The 25,514-nt window shown below is 44.8% G+C and overlaps 1 protein-coding gene across 3 annotated transcripts in view; it reads right to left on the bottom strand.

Annotated features, from left to right (window-relative positions):
* Nucleotides 1–25,514, bottom strand: part of TTC25 (tetratricopeptide repeat domain 25) — a 68,949-nt gene that overhangs the window by 30,794 nt on the left and 12,641 nt on the right. For all 3 annotated transcript variants that reach the window (XM_033919148.1, XM_033919151.1, XM_033919150.1), the window contains exons 3-6: nucleotides 21,087–21,218; nucleotides 18,533–18,686; nucleotides 17,424–17,485; nucleotides 8,953–9,118 (exon numbers count right to left, since the gene is read on the bottom strand). In XM_033919148.1, coding sequence (XP_033775039.1) covers nucleotides 8,953–9,118; nucleotides 17,424–17,485; nucleotides 18,533–18,686; nucleotides 21,087–21,218 — 514 coding nt within the window. The remainder of the gene's footprint in view (nucleotides 1–8,952; nucleotides 9,119–17,423; nucleotides 17,486–18,532; nucleotides 18,687–21,086; nucleotides 21,219–25,514) is intronic.

Raw genomic sequence — 25,514 nt, 5'->3', positions numbered from 1 at the left:
CCGCCATGGTCAGGAGACAGAGAGAGAATGAGAGTCATGATAGCAGCAGCAAAACCTCCACCATGGTAGAGGTCTGCACGGGAACGGGGATCGCGGGGATCCCGCGGGTCCCGCGGGGATCCCGCGGGTTCCCCCCCTGGCCCACGGGACTCCCACGGGGACGCCCCCTGGCCCACGGGACTCCCACGGGGATGCCCCCCTGACCCACGGGACTCCCACGGGGACGCCCCCTTGCCCACGGGACTCCCACGGGGATGAAAACAACCTACCTAAATTCTGGCGATGCAAGCATGCAGCTTACAAGTCTGGCGTCGCGTCGGGAAATAGCCATGTTGAGCAGTGAGCTCAGCACGTACACAGATGAAAGCCTTGCTTGCTGATTGGTCCGGCGGCCCCGCCCCACCGTGCCGCCGGACCAATCAGCAAGCAAGGCTTTCATCTGTGTACGTGCTGAGCTCACTGCTCAGCATGGCTATTTCCCGACGCGGGCATTAGGCTGTTTTTTGTCATTTCGGGTGGGGGATGGCAGCGGCAGCAGCAGCCTGAAAAAGAAATCATCCTGGCCGGGTTCGGTGTCATGCTCCGGAGCTTCTACAGCCTTCCTATCTCCCTCTCCCTTCTACCTGCGGCTCTCTTCGGCAACTCAGCAGCAACGATCGACACAAGCTTCTGACGTCGGGGCCTACCCTCTGCGAGTCCCGCTTGTTTCAACTTCCTTTTTCCACAAAGGCGGGACTCGTAGAGGGAAGGCCTCGATGTCGGCAGCTTGTCTTGATCACCGCTGCTGACGAGTTGCTTAAGAGAGCCGCGGAGCAGGGGGGTGTTGCCAGGTGCAGGTAGAAGGGAGAGGGCCAGATGCAGGACTCGTGGGTGAGGGAGGAGAAGAGAGAGGGGAGAGAAACAAAAGGAAATATTTCATACTGGGCTGGGCCGGAGTGGAGAGAGGGTGGAAAGATTCTGGCTACAGGGTGCAGTAACAAAGGAAAAGGGGGGAAAGCTGAAAATGGAGATAGTGACACAAAGAAGAGAAAGAGTAAGCAGGACCTACTGAATAAGGATAGAGATACAGAGGGGACATGAAGAGGAGGTGAAATAGAGACATAGAAGTAATGCTGAAAAAGTGTGTGTGGGGGGGGGGAGAGATAAAGACATTGAAAGGGCAAATGGTGAATATGGGGTAAAGACAAGGACAGAGACAAATGAAGATTCTGAAAAAGTGGTGAGATAGGGATATAGGTGAGATGGACACAAAGAAGGGTGATGCTGGAAAATAGGTGGAATGGTAATTCTGACAGACACAGAAGGGAAATGCTGGATCAAGGAGAGATGGGGCTCAGGCTGGATGGAATGAGGAGAAATGCCTTGTTGGCCCGGAACTTCCTCTCCTACGTCAGAATTGACGTCAGGGAGCGGAATGCTGGTCAGCGCGATGCTTCTGCAGGGAAAGCTTGGGACGGCGGTGGCTTGGGGGCTATTCCCCGATGGCGGTGGCAGCAAACCGAGTGGCTTGGGGGAGGGCACGGAGAAAGAAAGAAAGGGGGCAGACAGAGACAGAAAGAAGGGGGAACAGGGAGACAGAAAGAAAAAGTTGGGGGAGAGAATGAGGTCTGGAGGAGAGGAAACATACAGGAGGCTGAAAGAAAGGAAGAAAGATTGGATGCACAGTCAGAAGAAGAAAGTGCAACCAGAGACTCATGAAATCACCAAACAGCAAAGATAGGAAAAATGATTTTATTTTCAATTTAGTGATCAAAATGTGTCTGTTTTGAGAATTTATATCTGCTGTCTATATTTTGCACTATGGCTCCCTTTTACTAAACCGCAATATTGTTTTTTAGCGCAGGGAGCCTATGAGCATTGAGAGCAGCGCGAGGCATTCAGCGTAACTCCCTGTGCTAAAACCTACTATTGTGGTTTAGTAAAAAGGGAGGGGGTGTATTTGTCTATTTTTGTATTTTGTTACCGAGGTGACATTGCATAGAGTCATCTGCCTTGGGAAATATATATGGCAGATATCTTTGTTTTGTGTTCAAAAGAAAAGGAAATGCATTTCTGGTTTTATTTCTACAGTGTTGAAGTACTTGTTGGCCCTTGCTGTGACTGGTGGGGATCCCCAAGCACCGCCAGCAGAGGACCTCCTCTAGAGATGGTCAGAACTCCCCTCCACCAAGCGCAGCAGTCGCTGGCAGCATCCATGAGCCACTGAGGTGCCAGCATCTGTGACTCAGGGACGCTACTGCTGCCTGCCAAGCTTGGCAAAAGGGACCCCAGGCCAACTGCAAAGGAAGTCCTCAGCTGACAGTTTGTGGGTTCTCATCAGCTGAGTATTTATATTTTATATTTACATTAGAGGTTCTGGTAGAAACCCATTTACAAAGTATATATTCTTCCCAATTAATATTTCCAAATTAATAGTCTCTTTGCTTATTTGTAAATGGGTCTCTACCAGAGCCTTTAATTCAGTAGCATAATTAAATAAAATAACTATTTCTGAAGTTTATAGGGAAGGATGGTGACGGAGGGGATTCCTCGCGGGGACGGGTGGGGACGGAGGGGATTCCTCGCGGGGACGGGTGGGGACGGAGGGGATTCCTCGCGGGGACGGGTGGGGACGGAGGGATTCCTCACGGGGACGGGTGGGGACGGAGGGATTCCTCACGGGGACGGGTGGGGATGGGTGGGATTTTGGCGGGGACGGGTGGGGACGGGTGGGATTTCTGTCCCCGCGCAACTCTCTACACCATGGCCCTGAAAGGGCACAGTGACAGCATGAAAATATCCTATCCTCTGGCAAAAGATACTCTAAACAAGTGATTTTCAGGGCACTATAGGTGAGGGCATCACTCCTTTCTGCTTGAACCCCTTCTTGGATACTGCAAAGTGAAAACATCATTGGACGGGCAAGTTGTGTTCTTTATGGAAACTGGTATCATTAGATAATTATAGGCAACAGCAGCAGAGAGTGAAAACTAGCCAAAATGATGAGACTTAATGTATGTGTTCAAAAACTACCAAAGGTACCAAAAACACATGAACTATGTGCAGAGATATTTTTATATCAGAGGAAAAGACCTCAGAACATTCCTCTCTTTATAAAAGGTGTGTGGTGTGATCACATGGCACCAGGGTGTTCCGAGGTCTTTTCCTCTGATATAAAAATATCTCTACACATAGTTTGTGTGTTTGCTGTTTTTGGTACCTTTAGCAGCACAGAGTGGTCATTCCTCTATACACAATGGCGTAGCGAGCGTGAGTAGCACCCAGGGCAGTGGCGCCACCCCCCACCCACTCATTCCCCGATCCCCGCTGCTGCATGCTCCCTTCCCGTCCTCATTCGTCTAGTTGTTCACCACCACAAGCAACATGAACTTCAATGTGCTCCTCGCGACCCCGTCAGCTCCCCCTCTGATGTCACTTCCTATACGCAGAAGTGACATCAGTGGGAGAGATGATGTAGTCATGAGGAGCACGTTGACATTGTTGCTTGCAGTGGTGAACAACTAGAGGTACGGGGGAAGGGAAGGGGGCGTGCATGTGGCGAGGGGAGGAATGGGAACAAGAGCGGTATCGGCACCCTAACCAACATGGTGCCTGGGGCGCCCCCTCCTTACTACGCCACTATTTATACTGTAACTGAGTGTGTATAAAAATGAGCTATTACCAGTAAACACTAGAGGGCAGCAGGTAGGTCTTTCTGTTTCTCAGTATTCTGATATATGTCACCACTGAGATCCTCGAGATACTGAGCTGTTTTATCCAGTGCTCTGAACGCTGCTGCTTGACTGCACACGTGAGTTTTGTTCTCAAGTGTCTTTAAAGCAAACGTGCCCCTGAGGAAGGCGTTTCCTATACGCCGAAACAGGGATCCTTGTTGGGACCACTGTTTTTAAATAAAGACTAGATCATTGGTTGAAAAGACACCTCCCTTGCCTTTTCTGTCTGACTGTCTATACTCCAAGGTGAGGTGTTGTTCTGTCTGCCTGTTTGCTCAGTTTAGCATAGAAATCACCGATACAGGCAAAACGCCTCTCTATAGCAGAGTGTGGTGTGAGACTCCTGTTGCAGGAGATCTTAGAACCCCAGTGACATTAAAGAAGCAAATGCCTAATAAAATCACAAGTTCAGGGTAGGGAGTAGTAGAAGACTCCCATTCCATGTGTTTTGAGCAGCAGTGTACTAAGAGGGGTGCGGTCTTCCTAAGGGCGCAGCACCCCTCCTCCTCTCCCCTTGCTATTCTCCTTGCTGCGCACCCCTTGCCTTCCCCCATACCTTTTTTACTTCCCCGGCGTGAGGTTGCTGCCCGCGTCGGCATCAGCGCTCTCTCAGACGTCACTTCCGGGATCCGCACCTAGGAAGTGACGTCAAAGGGCGAGCGCACACCAACGTGAGCATGCTGCTCACACTGGAGAAGTTAAAAAGGCACAGGGAAAGGTAAGAGGGCGCACGCGTGCAATGGGGGGGTAGGGGAGGGGCACCATACTACGCCACTGGTTATGAGCCATCTCAGCCTTTACTATGAACTTAGTAATATCTGAATTTCGTGGGGGGGGGAGAGATGGAGAATTTAACCTGTACAGTAGAGTTGTCCACAAAAACCTAAAGTTGGAAAAACTGTGTGAATTGGAAGTATTTCCCATGATTTTGATTGTACTTGATCAGAAAGTTCCAAATTTTTTTTTCATTGAAATTTTATATAAATAAACATACATTCAAACAGGAGAGAATATAAATTCTGAAAAGCTTGTTTATAAACTATATCATCACAATGCAAAGGGTATTCATGAAATTCCTAAGAAGAACTATCCCCAACGCCTCCCATCCCACCCCAGAAAATAGTTTAAAAAAATTTTTTTTAAGCCCATCCAGAGGTACCTCAAAGCTATTATTTTTGCTAAATGGAGCAAATTTTTGGTATTATATCTATATTTTTAATGTTTTCACACTCAGCAGTGATACATTGATAAAAAGTCATTTGGGCCCTCTTTAACTAAGCCACAGTAAAGTTTTCGAGCATGACCCAGGGCACTAAATGCTCCAACACTGCTCCGATGCTCATAGTGTCAGAGCATTTAGCAGCCCAGGCCGCAGTAGAAACCTCTACCACAGCTTAGTAAAAGGGGAGGGGGGTGTTATATCAAATCTATTTTAATGAATAAGAACAACAAATTAGCACAGAAATACGGTAACACTACAGTCTCCAATATGCTTATTATAACAAATGGGGTGGGATTCCTTAGAACCCCACTAATACAGTGTTACAACCACATAAGAATAGAAAAACATTCTCTCATCTTCAGTATCTGTACTTTATGGTGGAAAATAACAGAAATTTAACATACTGCAGCTTGAGACCTTATTGCAAAGAGTTAAACAGCATCACAGGCTTTATCCTGACTACCTCAAGAAGAAAGTGAATGCTTGAGTGTTTGGAATAGAAAAGAAAAACAAACCCCCCCAACAGTCCACAAAAATAGTTCCACAAAAAATGTGGAACCGATATCTTGTTAAAAACTTTATTTGAAAATGGTGCAGAAATGTACAAGATCAAATATAAATGATCCAATAACACAAAGACACGGTATATAAATATGGCATAGATCCAACGCAGGCCTTGTTTTGGTCGTGGAAATGACCTTCTTCTGAGGTCCAGTCCTGCTATTAGCCACAAGTTTAAAAATGTGAAACAACGTAACAAAATACTGTGTGCATGAGCGTAACATAGAAACATAGAAAAAAAGCGGCAGAAAAGGGCTAGAGCCCACCAAGTCTGCCCATTCCAAGTATCCCCTCCCCTGAATTTACTCCCTTAAAGATCCCACGTGAGTATCCCATTTTCTCTTAAAATCCGTCACGCTGCTGGCCTTTATCACCTGGAGTGGGAGTCTGTTCTAATGATCCACCACTCTCTCGGTGAAGAAGTACTTCCTGAAGTCGCCATGAAACTTCCCTCCCCTGACTTTCAGCGGATGCCCTCTGGTGGTCGAGGGTCCCATGAGCCAGAAGATATCATCTTCTGACTCGATGCGTCCCATGATGTACTTATATGTTTCAATCATATCTCCCCGTTCTCTTCTTTCCTCAAGTGAGTACAGCCGCAATTTCTTTAGTCTTTCTTCATACGTGAGATCCTTGAGCCCCAAGACCATCCTGGTGGCCGTTCGCTGAACCGACTCAATCCTCAGCACGTCCTTTCGGTAGTGTGGTCTCCAAAACTGAACACAGTACTCCAAGTGAGGCCTCACTATGGCTCTGTACAACGGCATCAGTAATTGACTGAATGGTTGGCATGCCATTGGTAGATGACTACACCAAAGTGAGCCCCCACCACACACACACACACACAGCATACAAGACAGTAAAGTGTGGTCTAAGTCTCTGCTTGATTGCAGGACATACAAGTGGCTCCAAACTCTGTATAATATTAATCTGAGTTGCACACAGTTTTGGTATCTGTTCTGATCAGTTGAATGTTATAATGTTTATTGATATGCTTGTTACAGAGCAGAACAGAATTATATTAACGGGGTTATTTTCCCCGTTTCCCTCCTTCCAGTTATATCTGTGATTGCAGTTCTCCTCGATTGCTTGTGTACAAACTGAAGGGACAGAAGCAACTGCCTGAGAAGGCGGTGCAGTTCAAAGACGATTGACAGTATTCTGCAAGCTAGTTGCAGGTTCAGATGCATAACCCTAGCATTCAGGCAGTGGCGTAGCGAGGGTGAGAGGCGCCTGGGGCGGTGGTGCCCCACCCTGCCCTCCTCTCCACCCTTTGCCCTCGTCTCTACCCCTTCTCCTTCTCCGATCCTACCCTTCCCTTGTATCTCTAGTTGAAGTTGTTGCTCGCAGCGGTCAACAATGTGTTCCTCGCCATCCCATCGGCTCTTCCTCTGATGTCACATCCTATGTATGGCACCTGGAAGTGACGTCAGTGGGAGAGCTAACGAGGGGGGTAGTGCAGAGCCTGCTGTTGACTACCACAAACTACTTCAACTAGAAGTATGGGGGAAGGCGGGGTACGCGTGGACGGGAGGAATGGGAACAGGCAAAGGGACAGAGAAGGAGGAGGAGTGCCGGCACCCCCACCAACATGGCGCCCAGGGCAGACCATCCCCCTTGCCCCCCCCCTCCGCCTCTGTGTTTAGGACTAGTAGACTCATCTACAAGAAAGATTATCGAGGTAAGAATCTAATCTTTGTTTAATGGGGTTCTAAGGAATCCATCCCCTCTTGTTATAATAATCCTATTGGAGACTCTGTAGTGTTATTTCTGTACTGATTTATTATTCTTTTTCAATAGGACAGATTTGACATAAAGGCCCGGATTCTCTAAATAGCGCCTTAAAAGCGGCTCTCAATTGTGTGTCATAGAAACATGATGGCAGATAAAGGCCAAATGGCCCATCCAGTCTGCCCATCCGTGATAACCATTATCTCTTCCTCTCTCTAAGAGATCCCATGTGCCTATCCCATGTTTTCTATTTTTTTAATATCAATAGATTTTTATTGAAAAAAACCCAAGCCAACCAGCAACACATACAGGACCATCGGGCAATAAACAATGAACACATACAAACTACAAGGTCCAAGCCACAGAACCGGACCCAGCGTATGTCCCCAACAGGGGTCAAGTCTACCCATATTACATAAGATAAGAAAACAATACCGTACACAATACTCCCCAAACCTCCCCCACCCCCCTCCCACTGAAATATCCATGCTTTATTAAATTCAGATACAGTCTCTGTCTCCAACACCTCTTTCGGAGACTGTTCCATGCATCTACCACCTTTTCTATAAAAAAGTATTTCCTTAGATTACTCCGGAGCCTATCATCTCTTAACTTCATTCTATGCCCTTTCATTCCAGAGTTTCCTTTCAAATGAAAGAGACTCGACTCATGCACATTTACGCCACGTAGGTATTTAAACGTCTCTATCATCTCTCCCCTCTCCCACCTTTCCTCCAAAGTCTACAGATTGAGATCTTTAAGTCTGTCCTCATACACATTATGACGAAAACCATGCACCATTTTAGTAGCCTTCCTCTGGACCGATTCCCTCCTTTTTAAATCTTTTTGAAGGTGCGATCTTCAAAACTGTACACAATATTCTAAATGAGGTCTCGCCAGTGTCTTATACAGGGGTATCAATGCCTCCTTTTTCCTACTGGCCATACCTCTCCCTATGCACCCGAGCATCCTTCTAGCTTTCGCTTTCACCTTGCCAACTTGTTTGGCCACCATGTTAATCATGCATCAGCGCCATTTAGAGAATCACACCTCTGGAAAACGTAGGCACCAGAAATGTAGGCCAGGGTTTTCAAGGCCTACATTTCTGGTCCCTGCCTTTGACATGAATTGCGCCTCTCCCATTCCAACACCAGTAGGAACCTTAAAATTTCTTTTACGTACGTACCGTTTTAAACAATGTTTTGAACTTAACTTAGCTGCCTAAGTACCCAAATGTATTTTTTTCAATGTATCATCGCCAAGTGAAAAATATATTTATAGCTGTAATACCAAGAAATTTGCTCCATTAAGCAAAAATAATAGCAAATTTTTTAAAAAACCCAGAGCTTTGAGTGAGCCCAATATAGGCTTAAAAATTTTTTTAAAAAAAATATTTTCTGATCACGCACAATCAAATTAATGGGAAAAACTTCAATTTGCATATTTTTTCCAGCTTTAGGTATTTCTGGACACCCCTACCGTACAGGTTTAGCGAAGTGCTTTCTCGTGTTCAGCTGCAAGCTGATCAATCTCAGAGTGGAAGTGAAAAATGCCGTGGCCCAAAGCGGGATAGGATGGAAGTCTTAAAATATCCCCTCTAAGAGCAAGCACTAGCGGGTAGCGGGTTTCAGCATAGTGGTGGGAGGAAAGAGATGGCTGAAATGGCATAAGACCGTTGAAATAAGGGCCAAGACTATTTCCAGCCAAAGAGCACAGAGTGAAGACCTTCATCCTTGAGCAACGTCGTCAGGTAAGCCCTGTCCGTGTACAGGCGGCCGAGGAGCTTGCGGACCGTTTTCTCGCTTCTCGCCACATTCTCGTCTCTTTCCTTCTGCTGTTTCATATCCTTCTTGGAAATCAGAGCATGAACTTTCTGCTTGGATTTTTTCGGCTGGGATACAGAAACACAGGGCACAGTAAGAACATCACAGATGCATGCAACCCTGTCAGCAGGCATGGATCAGCTGGGGTCTTACTAGGCCTGCTCATTCATAACATAACAAGCCATTTATACACTGCAATACCTTTCAGTTCTATGCAGTTAACAGATGTAAACACTATACATGCACAGGGAATTATAAACGTATTTATAAAATTTATCAAAAAGGTGAGTTTTTCAACATCCTTCTAAAATTTGGGTATGAGCTAGAACTTGATACCCAATTACTAAGACTCTTGCCCTGATAAGTAGAGAATGACACAGTGACAGAATTCATCACCATTCACATCCCCGCAGATAATCACGGGAAACGATTCCGTGTCATTCTTTAGTGTCTATCTGAACCTCAGTCCTTCTACACCAGCATTCTTCAATGCAAGGCTTAAGAACATAAGAATTGCCGCTGCTGGGTCAGACCAGTGGTCCATCATACCCAGCAGTCCGCTCACACGGCAGCCCTCTGGTCAAAGACCAGCACCCTAACCAAGACTAGCCCTACCAGCGCCCGTTCTTGTTCAGCAGGAACTTGTCTTGAATCCCTGGAGAGTGTTTTCTCCTATAACAGCTTCCGGAAGAGGGACAGTGGCTGTGCCCATTCATACTCTGATTCTTATGTGAGCTAAGTATAGGATAATGAAGCCTTTGTGACATCACTGATGAGGATGGCTTATAGGCATTGGTGGAATGAGGCATTATGACATCACAATCTCAGCTTTGGAATGTTGTTAACTCTTTGAGTTTCTGCCAGGTACTTGGGACTTGGGTTGGCCACTGCTGGAAACAGGATACTGGGCTTGATTGACCTTCAGTCTGTCCCAGTATGTCTATCTCAGCCTCAGTCCTTTTACACCAGCATTTCTCAATGCAAGGCTTGAGGGTCAGTGGCTGTGCCCAGTCATACTCCGATCCATCCCTCTCACCTTAAAGAATGACATGGAGATGGTTTCCCGCAGTTATCCGCAGGAGCGGGAATGGAGACAAATTCTGTCACTGTGTCATTCTTTATGGCCACAGCCAGCCAGTCAGGTTTCCAGGATACCCACCACGCGAGATAGATTTGCATATAAATGAGGACTGCATACATATTTCTCTCTCACAGAAAACTCGTTTGGCTGTGTGAGTTCCAATGACTAGGCTGAGAACTACTAGCACCCAGTCTTTGGAACGGCCTCCCTAAAAACATTAGATAAGAGATGAACACCTAAGCCTTTAAAATACTTCTCAAAACATATTTTTTCCAGCAAGCAATCGGGGCAGATTCCCTAGCAATAGACTGAAGATTGCAGTGGATCATCCTTGAAAAAACACAATGTATTTTAAATTTGGAATTTGTTGTATCATATTTTTTTTTCTTCTTTTGTTTTCTCTTTGTTTTCCTATTTTATATGGCGTTCCTTTGTTATTTTATCTTATATATTTAGTATTCATGTGACCCGCTGAGAACGCTGAGTAAGATTCAGCGGTATATCAAATTTGAATAAACAAACATTTCTATAGGGTTGAAAGACGTATGCAGTGCTGTACATTTAACATTCCATAGATGGTTCCATAGAAAGACCAGTATTCAACTGTGCATTCTATCTTGGCTAAGGTTGGCAGATTTTCCAATCAGAAAATCCATATCACCCTAGACCCGCCCCCCCCAGGCCCACCCAGTTTTCCCCATCCCTACCCTAATCCTACCTCCAGTCCCACCCTAGCCCTGCCCCCCGCTGACTGCTCTTGTCGGACAGGGAAGAAGTCCACGGACTTCCTCTCTGCCCAATGCGATTTGAGGAGGCATTTCAAAACCCGGACGGACCCCCGGACAAGTCCTCAAAAGGAGGACATGTCCAGGGAAATCCAGACGTACGGTAACCCTAATAATCTTGGCAGCCCATCATATATAGCGTCCTTGATGACCCCCTATCATAGGCAGAAGTATGCTTTTTTGTAGGGGGGGGGAGCGCGCTCCATCCTAGCCCCAGCAGGACCTTGCGGCATGACAACTCCCCCACCCATCTTCAAGCAGCCGCTGCACAGCATCAGCAATCAGGCTTGCCCCTGAAGTCTTTATTCTTCATCGACGCTGCGCGGCGGCTACCCATAGATTTAAAATGATAGTGGAGGAGGCAGGTGGGGGAGTAGAGCCATAAATGATTCTTCTGACTACCAATTTTTGGGGAGACTATGGACCCTGTGGCCTCCCCCGTTCCAACGCCTATGTCCCCTATACCCCCCATCCCGTACACTTACATCTATTGATGCAAATTGCAGGGTGTTGCCTTCCCTTAAACAAGCATATTACATATCAACTCGTAACTCTGCATTATTTTTCTTGGGTTCCAGACTTTGGAACAATTTACCCCCTGAATTTAAGTCCCTCCCGAAGACCTATTATTTTCAAAGGGCTTTCGGGGTATCTAATTCCAATTCCCTACCTGTCGCCCTACTTTTTCCTCAGTTTTCTCCCCTCCCTTCCTATGTGTTTTAGTTTGCATGGATGTCTGCTTTCCTATTTTTATTGGAGTCCTTTTTCTTATGTATTTTATGTATTTGCCGCTTTGACCTTTTTTGTTTGTTTAAAGCAGGGGTGTCAAAGTCGATCCTCGAGGGCCGCAATCCAGTCGGGTTTTCAGGATTTCCCCAATGAATATGCATGAGATCTATGTGCATGCGCTGCTTTCAATGCATATTCATTGGGGAAATCCTGAAAACCCGACTGGATTGCGGCCCTCGAGGACCGACTTCGACACCTGTGGTTTAAAGCTAAGGTGGTATATCAAGTCTGAAACAAACAAAAAACAAACATTATAGTTAATTCAAAACTTATCTGGTTGAGTCGATGCCGTGGATTAGAACGTGCAGACAGTGGCGAAACAGCCGAATGCTTAGAGCAGGGGATACCTTGGGCAAGTCACTTAGGGGTAAATTCTATAAGAAGCGCCCAAAGGTCGGGCGCCGATATAGGCACCGTTCAGCGCAATTCAAGAACAATTGGCTGCTGTTTAGCGAATCCCGCCGAGTGGCTCCTATTTGGGCACCTATTTTGGAGGCGCCCAATAAATAGGCCGGCTCTGGGCACAACTAAAAGATTGGGGCGGCCATGCGAGCGCTTAAGCGCGCCGATTCTGTAACAGGGCGCCTAACACGAAGCCACGCCCACACCCAACATGCATAGCGCCTATTTTTTTTGAAGGCCGCCTACATTTTTAGAAGCGCCTTGTTACAGAATCGCTCTCTCTTGATAGGTGCCTAAATTTCAATTATTGCTGATTAAAAAGCTTAATTGAGCTCTGGTTACAGAATTTGGGCCTTAACCTTCCACCGCCTCCAGGTCAGAAAACTACCTGCATGCACTCTGTTTTAAAAGTGTTTGGGCTGATAGGCAATATACAAGAAATTTAAAAAGTGCTAGTGGTTAACTAAACCTGGCCCCAGCAGGCCTCCAGCTCCTCCCAAAGATAACTGTTGTATAGGCAATTTGATTTGTATAGTTAACTCCTGCTTGCTCAGACACTTGTTGGTTTGTATATCAGCACCTCTGGTTTTGTTCCTGTCTCTATGTTTTAGGGGGAAGGAGTGGGAACAGGGCCGGATGAAGTGAACTAGTGTATGTGAGGGCGGTGTGGCCACGGAGGTGGGGGGCTCCAAAATTGTGTCCTATCCATTGCCTTCCCTGCTTGGCTGTGCACAGTGGGTGGGATAGGAGCTCCAGGGGGCATGTCCCATGGTGCGTGTTTCTAGTTCAGGACAGACCTGAGTGGGAATGCCTGTGTTTTGTAGGACTGCCGGCTGATGGGTTTCATTTGGGATCTTTGGTTCTGGCTTTGGCCCATTTCACGTATGAACTTGTAGTTCACATTTTCAGAAAGCAAGTAGGAAATACAAAGGATTAAAACCAGGATAATAATAAATAAATAATAATAATAAAAAACCAGGATAATGTAGAGTGCAGGCAGACTGGACAGTCCCAAAATAAGCCAGAATACTGGGAAGCTGCCTGTAGGTGGCAGGATTGTAATATTAATTGAGCACCCTTTGTCCACAAAAGATAATCAATCCTGGTGCTAAATGCTAAAATTTAACTAAATAAACAAATAAATATATGAATATAGTGATATATTGAGTGTGCTCAGAAACCCCCCACCCAACAGTAAGGAGAACCATCATAGCTCCACTCTTTTCTCCATACTTCCACAACTGTTTTGTATAAGCTATTTTCACAACCATCACCTAGAAAATTCTCTAACCCAGATTGAAAACCACTTATCTGTGTGTCATTGCAGACGACATCCATTTGCGCCTGTTGCAGAGTATATAAGATGGTCCCCGACACCTTCCGTGCAAGTGAAAATAAGTGTGTTTTAAAATCCAAACGCAAGTTCATGTGGCTCTCTGTAAACTCACTATCACTCCCCTCGATTCCGGATGAGTTTCAAGCGTCTTCATCAGGAAGGGGATAGCGTGAGTAAACATAGTGACGCCATCCTCTGCTTAATTTCTATATAAGAACATAAGAACTGCCATCTCCGGATCAGACCTACAGTCCATCGAGTCCGGCGATCCGCACACGCGGAGGCCCAGTCAGGTGTACACCTGATGTAGTTTTAGTCACCCATATCCCTCTATGCCTCTCGTAAGGAGATGTGCATCTAATTTGCTTTTGAATCCTAGAACGGTGGATTCCGCAATAACCTCCTCTGGGAGAGCATTCCAGGTGTCCAGCACTCGCTGTGTGAAGCAGAACTTCCTGACATTTGTCCTGGACTTGTCCCCCCTTAGCTTCAGTCCATGTCCTCTTGTCCGTGTCACGTTGGACATTGTAAATAATTTTTTCCCTGCTCTATTTTGTCGATGAAAAATAAAAAAATGTAACTATATCTTCACCTTTCATATGGTGTACATCACTTAACACATTCTGAATATGCTAATAAATCATTTACTTGGCAGTCATCCCGACAGTGTTCAAACAGGAACCGGTGAAAAAAACGCCAAGCTATTAGTAAATTATGTTCAGCTGGCCGAAGTTTAAATCATCTCACTGATGTCATCCGTCTGATGACGTAATGATGTTAACTCTTCTTCTCATCCTATGGGCCACTCGATCTCATTGTTTAATCCCATGGGATCTATGGTGTTCCATTCATAAATCATTTTCTGTTCTTTAAATATTAGCAAACTAGTTATATTACCCCTTCTGTCAGTTGGTATCTTTAACAGCACCACAAATCTGAGATATTTCAAAGTGTGCTGATGTTCCAGCCAATGAGATGTCAGAGGGGCCGAGTATGCGGGTGGTGGGCTTCATTTCTGAAGTATTGGGGTTTTCCACTTGTTCAGTCTGTAAAATATTGCTTGCTCGGAAATGACTGCGGCACGTTTGTTGTTAGCTGCTGCTTGGAAATGTGTGGACCTTCCTACAGTGGAGGCGGTGCATCAAAGTGAATTATCTATATAATATGTCTAAGCTCACAGCTCTACGCAGGAATCGCATGGCATCTTTTCAAAAAATTTGGTCTGCTTATACTGCATGGAGGGAGGGAACTGTGGTTGAGTCCATTTAAATGGGTGCTTTGGGAGGTTTCTTCCTATGTCTTTCCCCTATTCTTGGGTTCTTCCTTTTTTCTATGTGCACTCACCTTGCTTTCTGCATTTTCCCTGAGCTGCTCTGGCTATTGGTTTGGGGGGTAGAGAGGGGAGGGTGGTTTAGAGATTGGGCTGGGGTTGTTTAATGCGTTTTAGCCATGTAATAAAGAACTATGGTATATCTTTTGTATTATGTGTGGCCCTGATATGTATACACGATACCTTGTTGGTTTATTTTGGTTTTGTATTGGATATTAGCTGTTCTTCTAATAAAAATATGGAGGAAAAAAAAAAGGAAATGCCAAGTAAACGCAAATCTGTGTTTACTTTTAATTCACGTTCACTCGTAGTAAAAACTTAGGGAAACTTTTAGTTTCTACGGGAACCCAAAGGGAACTGAACCCAGGCCATTTTCAATGCGGTAAATGCTCAATTTGTCCTCATGCACCAGAAATTTCTTCTATAAAAACCCCCCATAGTAATCAATTATTTCACTTGCGAAATCACACTGACTGTACCACTAGTGCACTAGATGTCCTTGTGATAAATGTTATACAGGTCAAACTCAACGAAAGATTAAAATACGAACTGTGCAACATCTCAGCACCATACGTACCCAGAGAATGAAAGCCCCCTCTGACATCTCATTGGCTGAAACAGAAAATGATTTATGAATGGAACACCATAGATCCCATGGGATTATGTGTTTACTCACGCTATTCCCTTCCTGATGAAGACACCTGAAATTTGGCCGGAGTCAAGGGGAGTAACAATGAGTTTACAGAGAGCCACATGAACTTAAGTTTGTATTTTATAACACACTTATTTTCACTTGCACGGAAGGTGTTGGGGACCATACTATGTCGGGACTTTGAAACAGAGCATGCTAGAGACCATCTTATGTACTCTGCAACATGCGCAAATAGATGTCGTCTGTAATGACACACAGCTAAGTGGGTTTCAATCTGGATTACAGAATTTTCTAGGTGATGGTTGAATTCACTAATAATTAATATTAGTGCATTTTGTGAAAATCTATAATAATAAAATGCTAGCCGCTCATGCGCACTCTCGCCGCGTGTTCCCTGAGATCTGATCTGTCGCGCTAGGCGAGACTGTGCATGCGCGTTGTACGTCACCAGCCAACGATCGCCTCCACAAGCCCGCTCCCAGCCAGCTGACGATCGCCTCCACAAGCCGGGACTGGGGCACAAAGAGCGCCTCCTGCCCCCTCCGGGATGAACCGAAAAACGGAGCCGAGAAGAGTCCAGCAACTTTCCGAACCGGCTCTTGCGATGACCCCGCCACCCGGGACCCGAGTCCTTTGCCGCCCCACCCTTCCCTTCCCTTCCCGCGGACCCGACTACGAACCTGGCGATTCCAGCGTGTGCAGCAGTCTTCACATGCTGCTTCGGTCCCTTCTATTGCCCTGATTTGCTCTGCCGCGTCTCTGATGATGTCATCAGGGACGTGCCAGAGTAAATCAGGGCAGTAGAAGGACCCAAAGCAGCGTGTGAAGACTTCTGCACACGCTGGAATCGCCAGGTTCATAGTCGGGACCACGGGAAGGGAAAGGGGGGTAGAGGAAACGCTAATGCTGCTGCACAGGGAAGTGGTGTGGGGGGAGGGAAATGGAGGGGGAGGGAATGCTGCTTTGGACAGACAGACAGACAGAGGGAGGAAGGGAGACAGAAAGAAAAGAAGAAAGACACAGGGGCTAAAATACTAGTAGCTTATATAAAACAGTTGTGGAAGTATAAAGAACAGAGTGGAGCTTATTGTTGTGTGTGGGGGTTCTGAGCACACTCAATATATCACTATATTCATATATTTGTTTATTTAGTTAAATTTTAGCATTTAGCACCAGGATTGATTAAGGATTGTAGTATTAACCATGTCTAAATTACCTTTAAAAGCAGTATACTTCAAACATTTATCCAGTACGACCTCATTTTAATACATAAAAATTCACGTGATCCCAGATGGTGATGAAAACAAAATATCACACCTCCTCTCTCCTCTACTCCCCACCCACTTGTTCAAAGCATGAAGGTATGCAGTGGCATTAGCAGTGACAGTATCAGCAGTCAGAACAGACCCTAGTACTCTGCCTGGGTTTCCAGGAGGATGGATTGAGACATCAGGGTTTTACTTCCGTTGAAAGCAATGGAAGTAAAACCCGGATGTCTCAATCTGTCCTTTTTCTGGAGCTATATAGTAACCCTACTACAATAGGAAGCCCACACTGAAGAAGAGAGCAGGGCCCATGTGTCAGTGTCACCCCAGTACTCTGCAGAGGTTTCCAGTCTAATAGGAAGCTGGTGCAGGAGAATGGGACAGTTCACTGACCACATTCTGACTACCACTACTAGGCACAGGTTATCAATGAGGTTCAGATAGGATCGCTAAAACTGGGCTGTTCTCCCTCCTATCTACTGAAAATGTGACCCAACCCAGACTTTGAGAACCACTTCTCTAAATGGCTTCACAATTACCAGCAAACATCAACTGCCAAGAAGCTTCTAGCCAACACTTTTCCCAGCCATGCCCACGCTGCTTGTCTCAAGATACCATAAAAAGACCCTCTCTACCTGGGATCAAGCAGAATGGGTTTGTTGTATGGACTCAGTGATTCCTCTCTCCCCTCCATCCCTCATTCTAGCTTTGAGCGTCAACGCCAGTGCCTCACCTCTTCTTGCCTTTTAAAGTAGGACAAATCACCTTTGGTCTCCAGCTTCACAGAGGAAGGGCCTGCAGATGTAAAACTGACTCTCGGTTAATATGCCAAGGACGGTGACGTAGGAGTTCCCAGCGGACATCAGAAGGTGAAACTGCACTCAAAAGGAGCAAATCTGGGCTACCTCCTTCTGTTCCAACCCTGAGAATCCACAGGGCAAGTCCTGTGGAGGAAAGGGAGAGGGGGTGGCAGGTACTATGTCTGCAATGCCCCTTCCTTAGCACCAGTTTGGATTCTGTTTCCTAAGACTGGTATTTTGCTACTCATCCTTTATCCCTGGATCCAGAATCACCCAAGATATCCCTTCTCCAGCAGGGAAAACCCATACCTATCCCAGTAAGATAAGATCTCACAATGGAAAAAACCATTTAATACATCACCAGGCCCTAAAAATTATCCACAACCAGTAGGAGGCAATGTTTCAATATCATGTTTTCAATTACTAGGGACAGGCAGGTCCTCTGGAGTCCTGCAGAACCGGCCTGTCCCCTGCTATTAAAAAAAAGTGATATTGAAACAACTCCACCACTGGCAGGAAGACTCCTGCACAACTTAGAGGGAACATGGGTTAAAACCTATTTAGGGTTACCATATGGCTCCAGAAAAAAGGAGGACGGATTAAGACATTGCTTTCAATGGAAATAAAACCCAGCTGTCTATCTGTCCTCCTTACTTCCATTGCTTTCAGTGGAAGTAAAACCAAGATGTCTCAATCCGTCCACCTTTTTCTGGAGCCTTATGGTAACCCTATATGTGTTGGGTCTAGAATCCTTATTTTCCAAACTGAAAATGAAATGCTACTTTGAGGGTCTCATTCTTCCTCCAGCTCTTCACTAGAATCCACCCTCCATACAAAAACACATTATACACAGGAAAAGAGAACTTGTTCAGTAAATGCAGCAGGTGGCAGGACTTGGCCCTGTGACACCAGACACCCTTGCATACTCTGTCCTGCATGAAGAACTGACCAACGGACTGCCAGGAGCAGACCTCTAGGACCAAACAGCGTGATGACCTGAGCACACAGTCCACAAACATCCCTAAATTCCTTTCCAACTTACTTCCCACTGAGTTGTCAATGGCCTCTTGGGCTTTCTGGATGCCCAGCCGAAACTCCTGCAGCTCAGGCCGTTGTCTGTATCCTCGATGGTAGTAAACAAGAGCAAATTCAAAATCTCCCATGGCATAGAGAGTTTCTGCTTTTTGGTACAGTCCCTACAAGGAAAAGAGAGAGGGGGGTGTTGGGTGTGAGAGGTGGTATGTTCTTATTTATTTATTTATTTAATGGAGATATAATAGACTGCTATTCAAATCAAAAACATCACAGTGGTTTAAAGAGCCAGTAGATTATTGTATCAGACATTCCAGACATCGGACAACCATAGAGGAAGGGATGATATGTGCAGAACCACATAATATAATCCAGTAAGACTGAAAACATATAATGTAATGTAATGTAATGTAATTTATTTCTTATATACCGCTACATCCGTTAGGTTCTAAGCGGTTTGAAGAAAATATACATTAAGATTATAAATGAGAAGTAAGAAGGTAGTTAAAAAATTCCCTTACTGTCCCGAAGGCTCACAATCTAACTAAAGTACCTGGAAATTAATAAAGAAGAGAAAAAAACTATATATATATATATATATATATATATATATATAACTATGGAGTGAAATGAAATAATAAAACAATAGCTGTCTATCAGAAAGGAAAAGATCTAAACGATCACATCAACAAAGATGAACATGAATAAAACTATGATACTTGTGCAAATGCTCGCTTAAAAAGCAGGTCGTCACCACTGTGTTAAATATATTGTATGAACTCTAACTGAAGTGAGGGGACCAAGAAGCTGAAAGCAATCCTACCTGAGGACTGCAATCTTCAGTTAGCAACAGAGGGAATAATCAAGTAATTAGGCTGAGGACCACAAAGATTGAACTAGATAGTAAAGGATAAGAAAAGAAGACAGGTAAGATACATTTCAATAAACCAGTGAATCAGCTGATAGGAAACTGCAGCCAGGTTCTAATATCGCCCTAGGCCAGTGGTCTTCAATTAATTTTTAAGGAGTGAAGCTAAATATTTTCCCATCGGGGAAGGGCCACAGTACCGCTGGCATCCATCCCTGGAGCCCAACTTCAGACTTCTTTTGGGAGTATTTCCCAGGTTGTGACTGTTTCCAAATGTGTTCTCTTGGTCTTTTGAGAGATGTCTTGTTCTTCAAGTAGATGAGGCGCTCTTGCCCCTCATCTACTTTCCCCTTTCTGTCCTAAACCTGGGTAGAGAGGCAGAGCAGCAGAAAAAAAGCCACCAAAGAGGTTTCCAGGGGCCACCATTGGCTCCCAGTTCTTGCATTAAACAACACTGACTTAAGCAGTAGAAACTGGCCAGGCTAGCTAGACCAAATGGTCCTTATATGCCAACATTGAGGGGGGGAAGTTAGTAACATGGGTTATTGTTAAGACATGTTGATTTTTGGGTTTTTTTTTGTATAATTTTTTTAATTGAAATTTATCAAAAGTACAAACAAAACATCAATAGCAGTACAGTGTCAACAATCCACCCATAACCTCTCCATAACCCACATTACCTCCCTCCAGTACAAAACAGACAGCAATACTAGAACACTAATTAACAAATCCTAAGCTAGTATACCCTCCCTCCGAAGCTCCCCACCTCCCTACCCAACCCTCCCACACCAGCCGAACAATAACCCACAGTGTTACAGTTGTGATGAAGAGGAGGCCAATCTCCAGGCAACATACCAAATCCCAGATTTTATGGCACGGGGCCAAGAGATGTGTTATTTTAATGTTAACCTTAGGGTTGCCCCCTAGCCTCGCCTAGTTCCACCCATCCCCACCTATCTCCCGCCCCAGCCCCACCCCCACTGCCGAGTTTTGAAAAGCTGTCCGGACCCCTTCCCCCCCCCCCCCAGTACATGTCTGGGGAAATCCGGACGTCTGGTAACCCTAACCTTAGTTATTAGCAACTAGGCCTTATTGCATAAAATGGGACCTGGGCTAAAATAGGGCAAGCTGTGAATGTATAACCCTTCTTAACAGTACCCTACATTGATAACTATGTTAAAAAGCAAATCAGTGGTTTTAGTAAAGGGGGCGGGTAGGACCGCCCCAGGTGCTGTCTTTCCCGGGAGGGGTGGGGGGAGCCAGCGACAGCACCTCTCCTCCTCTCTGCCCTCCAGTGTACCTATTGAAATGTTCACCGGCATGAGCAGCATCTTCCACATGCTGCTTGCGCTGGCCTTGGCTTCCTTCTGACATCATTTCCTGGTCATAGGACCAAGATGTGATGTCAGAAGGGTGCCGAGGCTGGCATTTCAAGAGCTACGCTGGGAGCAAGGCAGCACTCAAGTGGCAGGGAAGAGTAGGGGGGGCTGGCATGGCACAGCGGGAAAGAGTGGGGAGGTACATGGTCCAGAGATGCTGGGCACCACTGCCCCGGGCACCAACCATCCTTGCTATGCCACTAAAAGCAATTTATTTTTCGATAGCCCATCTTTTAGACAACAATGATTCTATTTGTTCACAAAGGAGTAAGAGTAAGCAGAAAACAAAAACACAAAAACCACGAGAGCTTGATTACCCGGAAGAATTCCTTGTCCAGCTTTAAAGACGCCTCCGCATCCTGCAGGGCCAACTGTAGCTTTCCAAGCTTTAGGTAACATTTCGATCGGGCCACCAGGCAGTCCTTGTCAGTTGGCTGATATTGCAAGCTCTGGAGAGGAAGACAGAGAAAAGCTTTTTATGATGGGTTGGCTTAACCCTATCCTACTCACTTTTCTCATACTTTGAGAATATGCCCTTGGATCACTTCGTTCAGTTAGGCATTTCTTTGAGAATAAGAATTTTCATACATTGATTCATGCATTTATAGTTTCTAAGACTGATTATTGCAACATAGCGGATGCTGGTTTATTAAAATTTAACATTAGATGCCTTCAAACGCTCCAAAATACAGCCATTAAATTAAATTTGATCACATAACACCATTATATCTTTTTTTATCATTGGTTGCCAATATCATATAGAATTCAGTTTAAAATTTTGATGTTGGAACACATAAATTACTACATTTGCAGCAACCAATTTATCTAAACTCGCTTACTATCCCATAAGAATGTTGAGATCATTACAGGACAATAGGTTGGTTATACCATCAGTTAAAAGAACAAAGTGGGAGTTTACTAGAACTAGAGCTTTTTTTTTTGTCTAGCGCCAAGTTTATGGAATCAATTGCCAAGGCAGATCCGTTTGGAATTAAATTTTAAATCCTTTAAGAAACTTTTGAAAACATATTTGCTTAATTTAGCGTTTGAACGCAAAGTTCCACAGAATGATCACATTTGTTGAAGTACCGGGAGACGATCAAGGATTGACTTGCAGAAACAGCAATGCAAAATGATATTTTAAGATTGTTTGAATTTTTTTTTTTTTTTTTTGTCGTAATATTACTTCACAAAACAAGCAAAAACCTCCCAAACCCCAAGAATAGAAAATGGATAGGGGGGAAGAGACAAAGACAAACAAAGAACTCAGCTAGCTTTAATATATTCACACGGAGAGAGCCCGGGGATGTTTCACAGTTAACACTCTTCTGGGTGTAAGCCCGTGACCGCCTCTCCCCTGGGAATTCCCAGTGGTGGCTGTGTGACTGAGGGCTCTCCCGCTCTAATAATTTATATTAAAGCTAGCTGAGTTCTTTGTTTGTCTTTGTCTCTTCCCCCCTATCCATTTTCTATTCTTGGGGTTTGGGAGGTTTTTGCTTGTTTTGTGAAGTAATATTATGACAAAAAAAAAAAAAAAAATTCAAACAATCTTAAAATATAATTTTGCATTGCTGTTTCTGCAAGTCAATCCTTGATCGTCTCCCGGTACTTCAATAAATGTGATCATTCTGTGGAACTTCGCGTTCAAACGCTAAATTAAGCAAATATGTTTTCAAAAGTTTCTTAAAGGATTTAAAATTTAATTCCAAACGGATCTGCCTTGGCAATTGATTCCATAAACTTGGCGCTAGACAAAAAAAAAAAGCTCTAGTTCTAGTAAACTCCCACTTTGTTCTTTTAACTGATGGTATAACCAACCTATTGTCCTGTAATGATCTCAACATTCTTATGGGATAGTAAGCGAGTTTAGATAAATTGGTTGCTGCAAATGTAGTAATTTATGTGTTCCAACATCAAAATTTTAAACTGAATTCTATATAATATTGGCAACCAATGATTTATCTTATTTCTATTCTTGGGGTTTGGGAGGTTTTTGCTTGTTTTGTGATTTTTCTACCTCCCTTACTTTAGGGTTTATTTTTGTTCTCTGTAATATTACTTCAGACATATATTCCATTACTGCAGTTCCTTAAGCCTTTACAAGGATAAGAGCAGCTCTTTGTTCAAGTCTTCTAAGCCTTGCCACTGAAGTCATGATGAAGGAGACAATTTAGAGGTTCAAAGGCAGTGCTTAAAGGATTGTTTAAATTTTAGATAGTCTGTTTCTATGCTGTATTTTATTGTAAACTGCTGTGAACAGTTGTATGCTATGGCAGTATATCAAATTTTAATAAACATAAACATGGTAAAATCCAAAGAGAAGAATGGTAATATTCAGCAAGAGGCTACAGCTTTAATACAGCCAGAGAAGTTCTCTTGATATCATTCAATAGATTATCAGTTGGTCCATGCCCTGGCCGCCAGCCAGTTCCATCCTCTGATGCTACTTCCCAGTCCCATCAGGATGCGGCTTCATAGACTAGCATCAGTGTCAAGCAATAGAGTTATGCACTTCCTCTTCTGACGCTGGCTCTCCCACCTCATGGGCAGCTGGCCTATGAAGCTACACCAGCATCAGAAGAGGGAGGAGGAAAGTGTTCAAGCAACAGGGTAGCTTAACTTATGGGCTGGTGACGTCACAGACCCAGGTGTTTGGTGTTTTTTATTGCCAGTGCCCTGGGACATAGCCTCAACCGGGCCACAGGTTAAGCCGGCCTTGAATTGTGCTATCCATTTACAGAACTGGTGAACACAGGATCCTAAACTTTATCGAACAAGGTTATCTGTTCAGTTTAGGTAGCTCCTACTCAAATGGTTAAACCAGGGGTTCTCAGGACACACCAAGTCAGTCAGGTTTTCACCCACAATCAATATGCATGAGATAGATTTGCATACAATGGAAGCAGTGGATGCAACTTTATCTTATGTATATCCATTGTGGGTATGCTGAAAATCTGACTGGCCTGGTGGATTGAGAACCTCTGGGTTAAACCAAATCCAATAACAGCTGAATATCACCACGATCCAGAGTATCCCTTTTTCTATAAATTGGCACCTACGTTTAAGCACCACAAATGGGTGCGCTTAGTGAAATTTCTATAAGGGGTTAAAGGTGCCCAAAGTTAGGTGTGCCTGCTTATGACAGGTCAATGGTTGGGATAAGTGGGTGTGCCTTAGTGCGCTGGGAAACGCCTGCACCCCACCTGGCAACTTGCCCCTGCTGTGCCTCCAAGAACGCCCACTGACAATTGCACGCTTAATCCCGGATTCTATAAATGGCATCCAAAATTGTGCATGATACTGAGATCCGTGTACAAATAAATTAGTTAACAAGCTGTTAACAATCAGTTATTGACGTTAATTGGCTCTAATTTGGATTTGCCCCTGGATCTGGCTATGTACAATTCTATAAGGATCCACGTCCAAATCCTCTCACACATAACCCAAAAGGGGATATGGTTATGGGAGGGGGCATGGGCTTCTCAGAGGCATTCCAAAAATTTACACACTGTGTTATAGAATTTGTGGGCTGTGTGCCCAGTAGCCAGTAGTAGTAGAAGGTGGGGGGCCGGCACCTCTCCTCCTCTCCCCGGTCCTTTCATGCCCCTCCCGGCCTCACATTCGCCTTCCTTTTCCACTCCCGTGCCTCTAACTCTTCGTTGGTGCGAGCAGCAGCTCCAACGTGCTGCTTGTGGGTTTTGGCTCTCCCTCTGAAGTCACTTCCTGGTCACGGGACCAGAAAATGACAGAGGGAGAGCTGGGGCTGGTGTGAAGTTGTGAACAGCAGGTTGAAGATGTTACTCACACTGGTGAAGTTAAAAAGGTACAGGGGAAGGGAAGGGGGGGGTGGCCGCTTGGCAGGGGATACCAGGATTTACACCAGATTTCGGCTAGACCAAGTAGATTGACTTTTCACTCCCTCAAAAATTACAAAGACTAGGGGGACACCCGATGAAGTTACAGGGAAATACTTTTAAAACCAATAGGAGGCAATATTTTTTCACTCAGAAAATAATTAAGCTCTGGAACGCATCGCCAGAGGTTGTGGCAATAGCGGATAGCATAGCTGGTTTTGAGAAAGGTTTGGACAAGTTCCTGGAGGAAAAGTCCATAGTCTGTTATTGAGAAAGACATGGGGGAAGCCACTGCTTGTCCTAGATCGGTAGCATGAATGTTGCTCTTCCTTGGGTTTTGGCCAGGTACTATTGACCTGGATTAGCCACCGTGAGAACGGGCTACAGGGCTTGATGGACCATTCGTCTGACCCAGTAAGGCTATTATGTTCTAAAACAATACCATTAAACAGATGCAGAAGAAGCCAACTAAAGACAAGAATAAACAAATGGAGCTTATACAGAAGAATGACTAATAAAGCACTGTCAGCCCTTGCAATATCTATATTTTCCTGGACTCTGCTCTGGTATATTTAGCCCATCACTCTCTCTCCCCCTCATTCTACACAGTGCATCTGACAATAGCCACCAATTAGTTAGGTTAACTTCTGCACTAAAATAATGCTTACTATAATATATTATCAAGGGTCGGATAATTCTTTATGAACAGTGTATGCTAACCACTATTTTGGTTGGAGTCATTACGGTCTGACAGAGGACAGGAAAAAACAGATCTATGGAGAAAGATAAGTGCTATGCAGTAAAAATAACAACCTCTTGGACTAACCCCCCTCTTTTATGAGCGCATAGTGCAGGTTTGAGCGCCGGCAGCAGCGGTAACCGCTCCGACAC

The sequence above is a fragment of the Geotrypetes seraphini genome, chromosome 13 (assembly GCF_902459505.1).
Source record: "Geotrypetes seraphini chromosome 13, aGeoSer1.1, whole genome shotgun sequence".
In the NCBI taxonomy this organism is placed as follows: Eukaryota; Metazoa; Chordata; class Amphibia; order Gymnophiona; family Dermophiidae; genus Geotrypetes; species Geotrypetes seraphini.
Note: the sequence above shows the minus strand (reverse complement) of the source record. Positions and strands in the feature narration are given on the sequence as shown.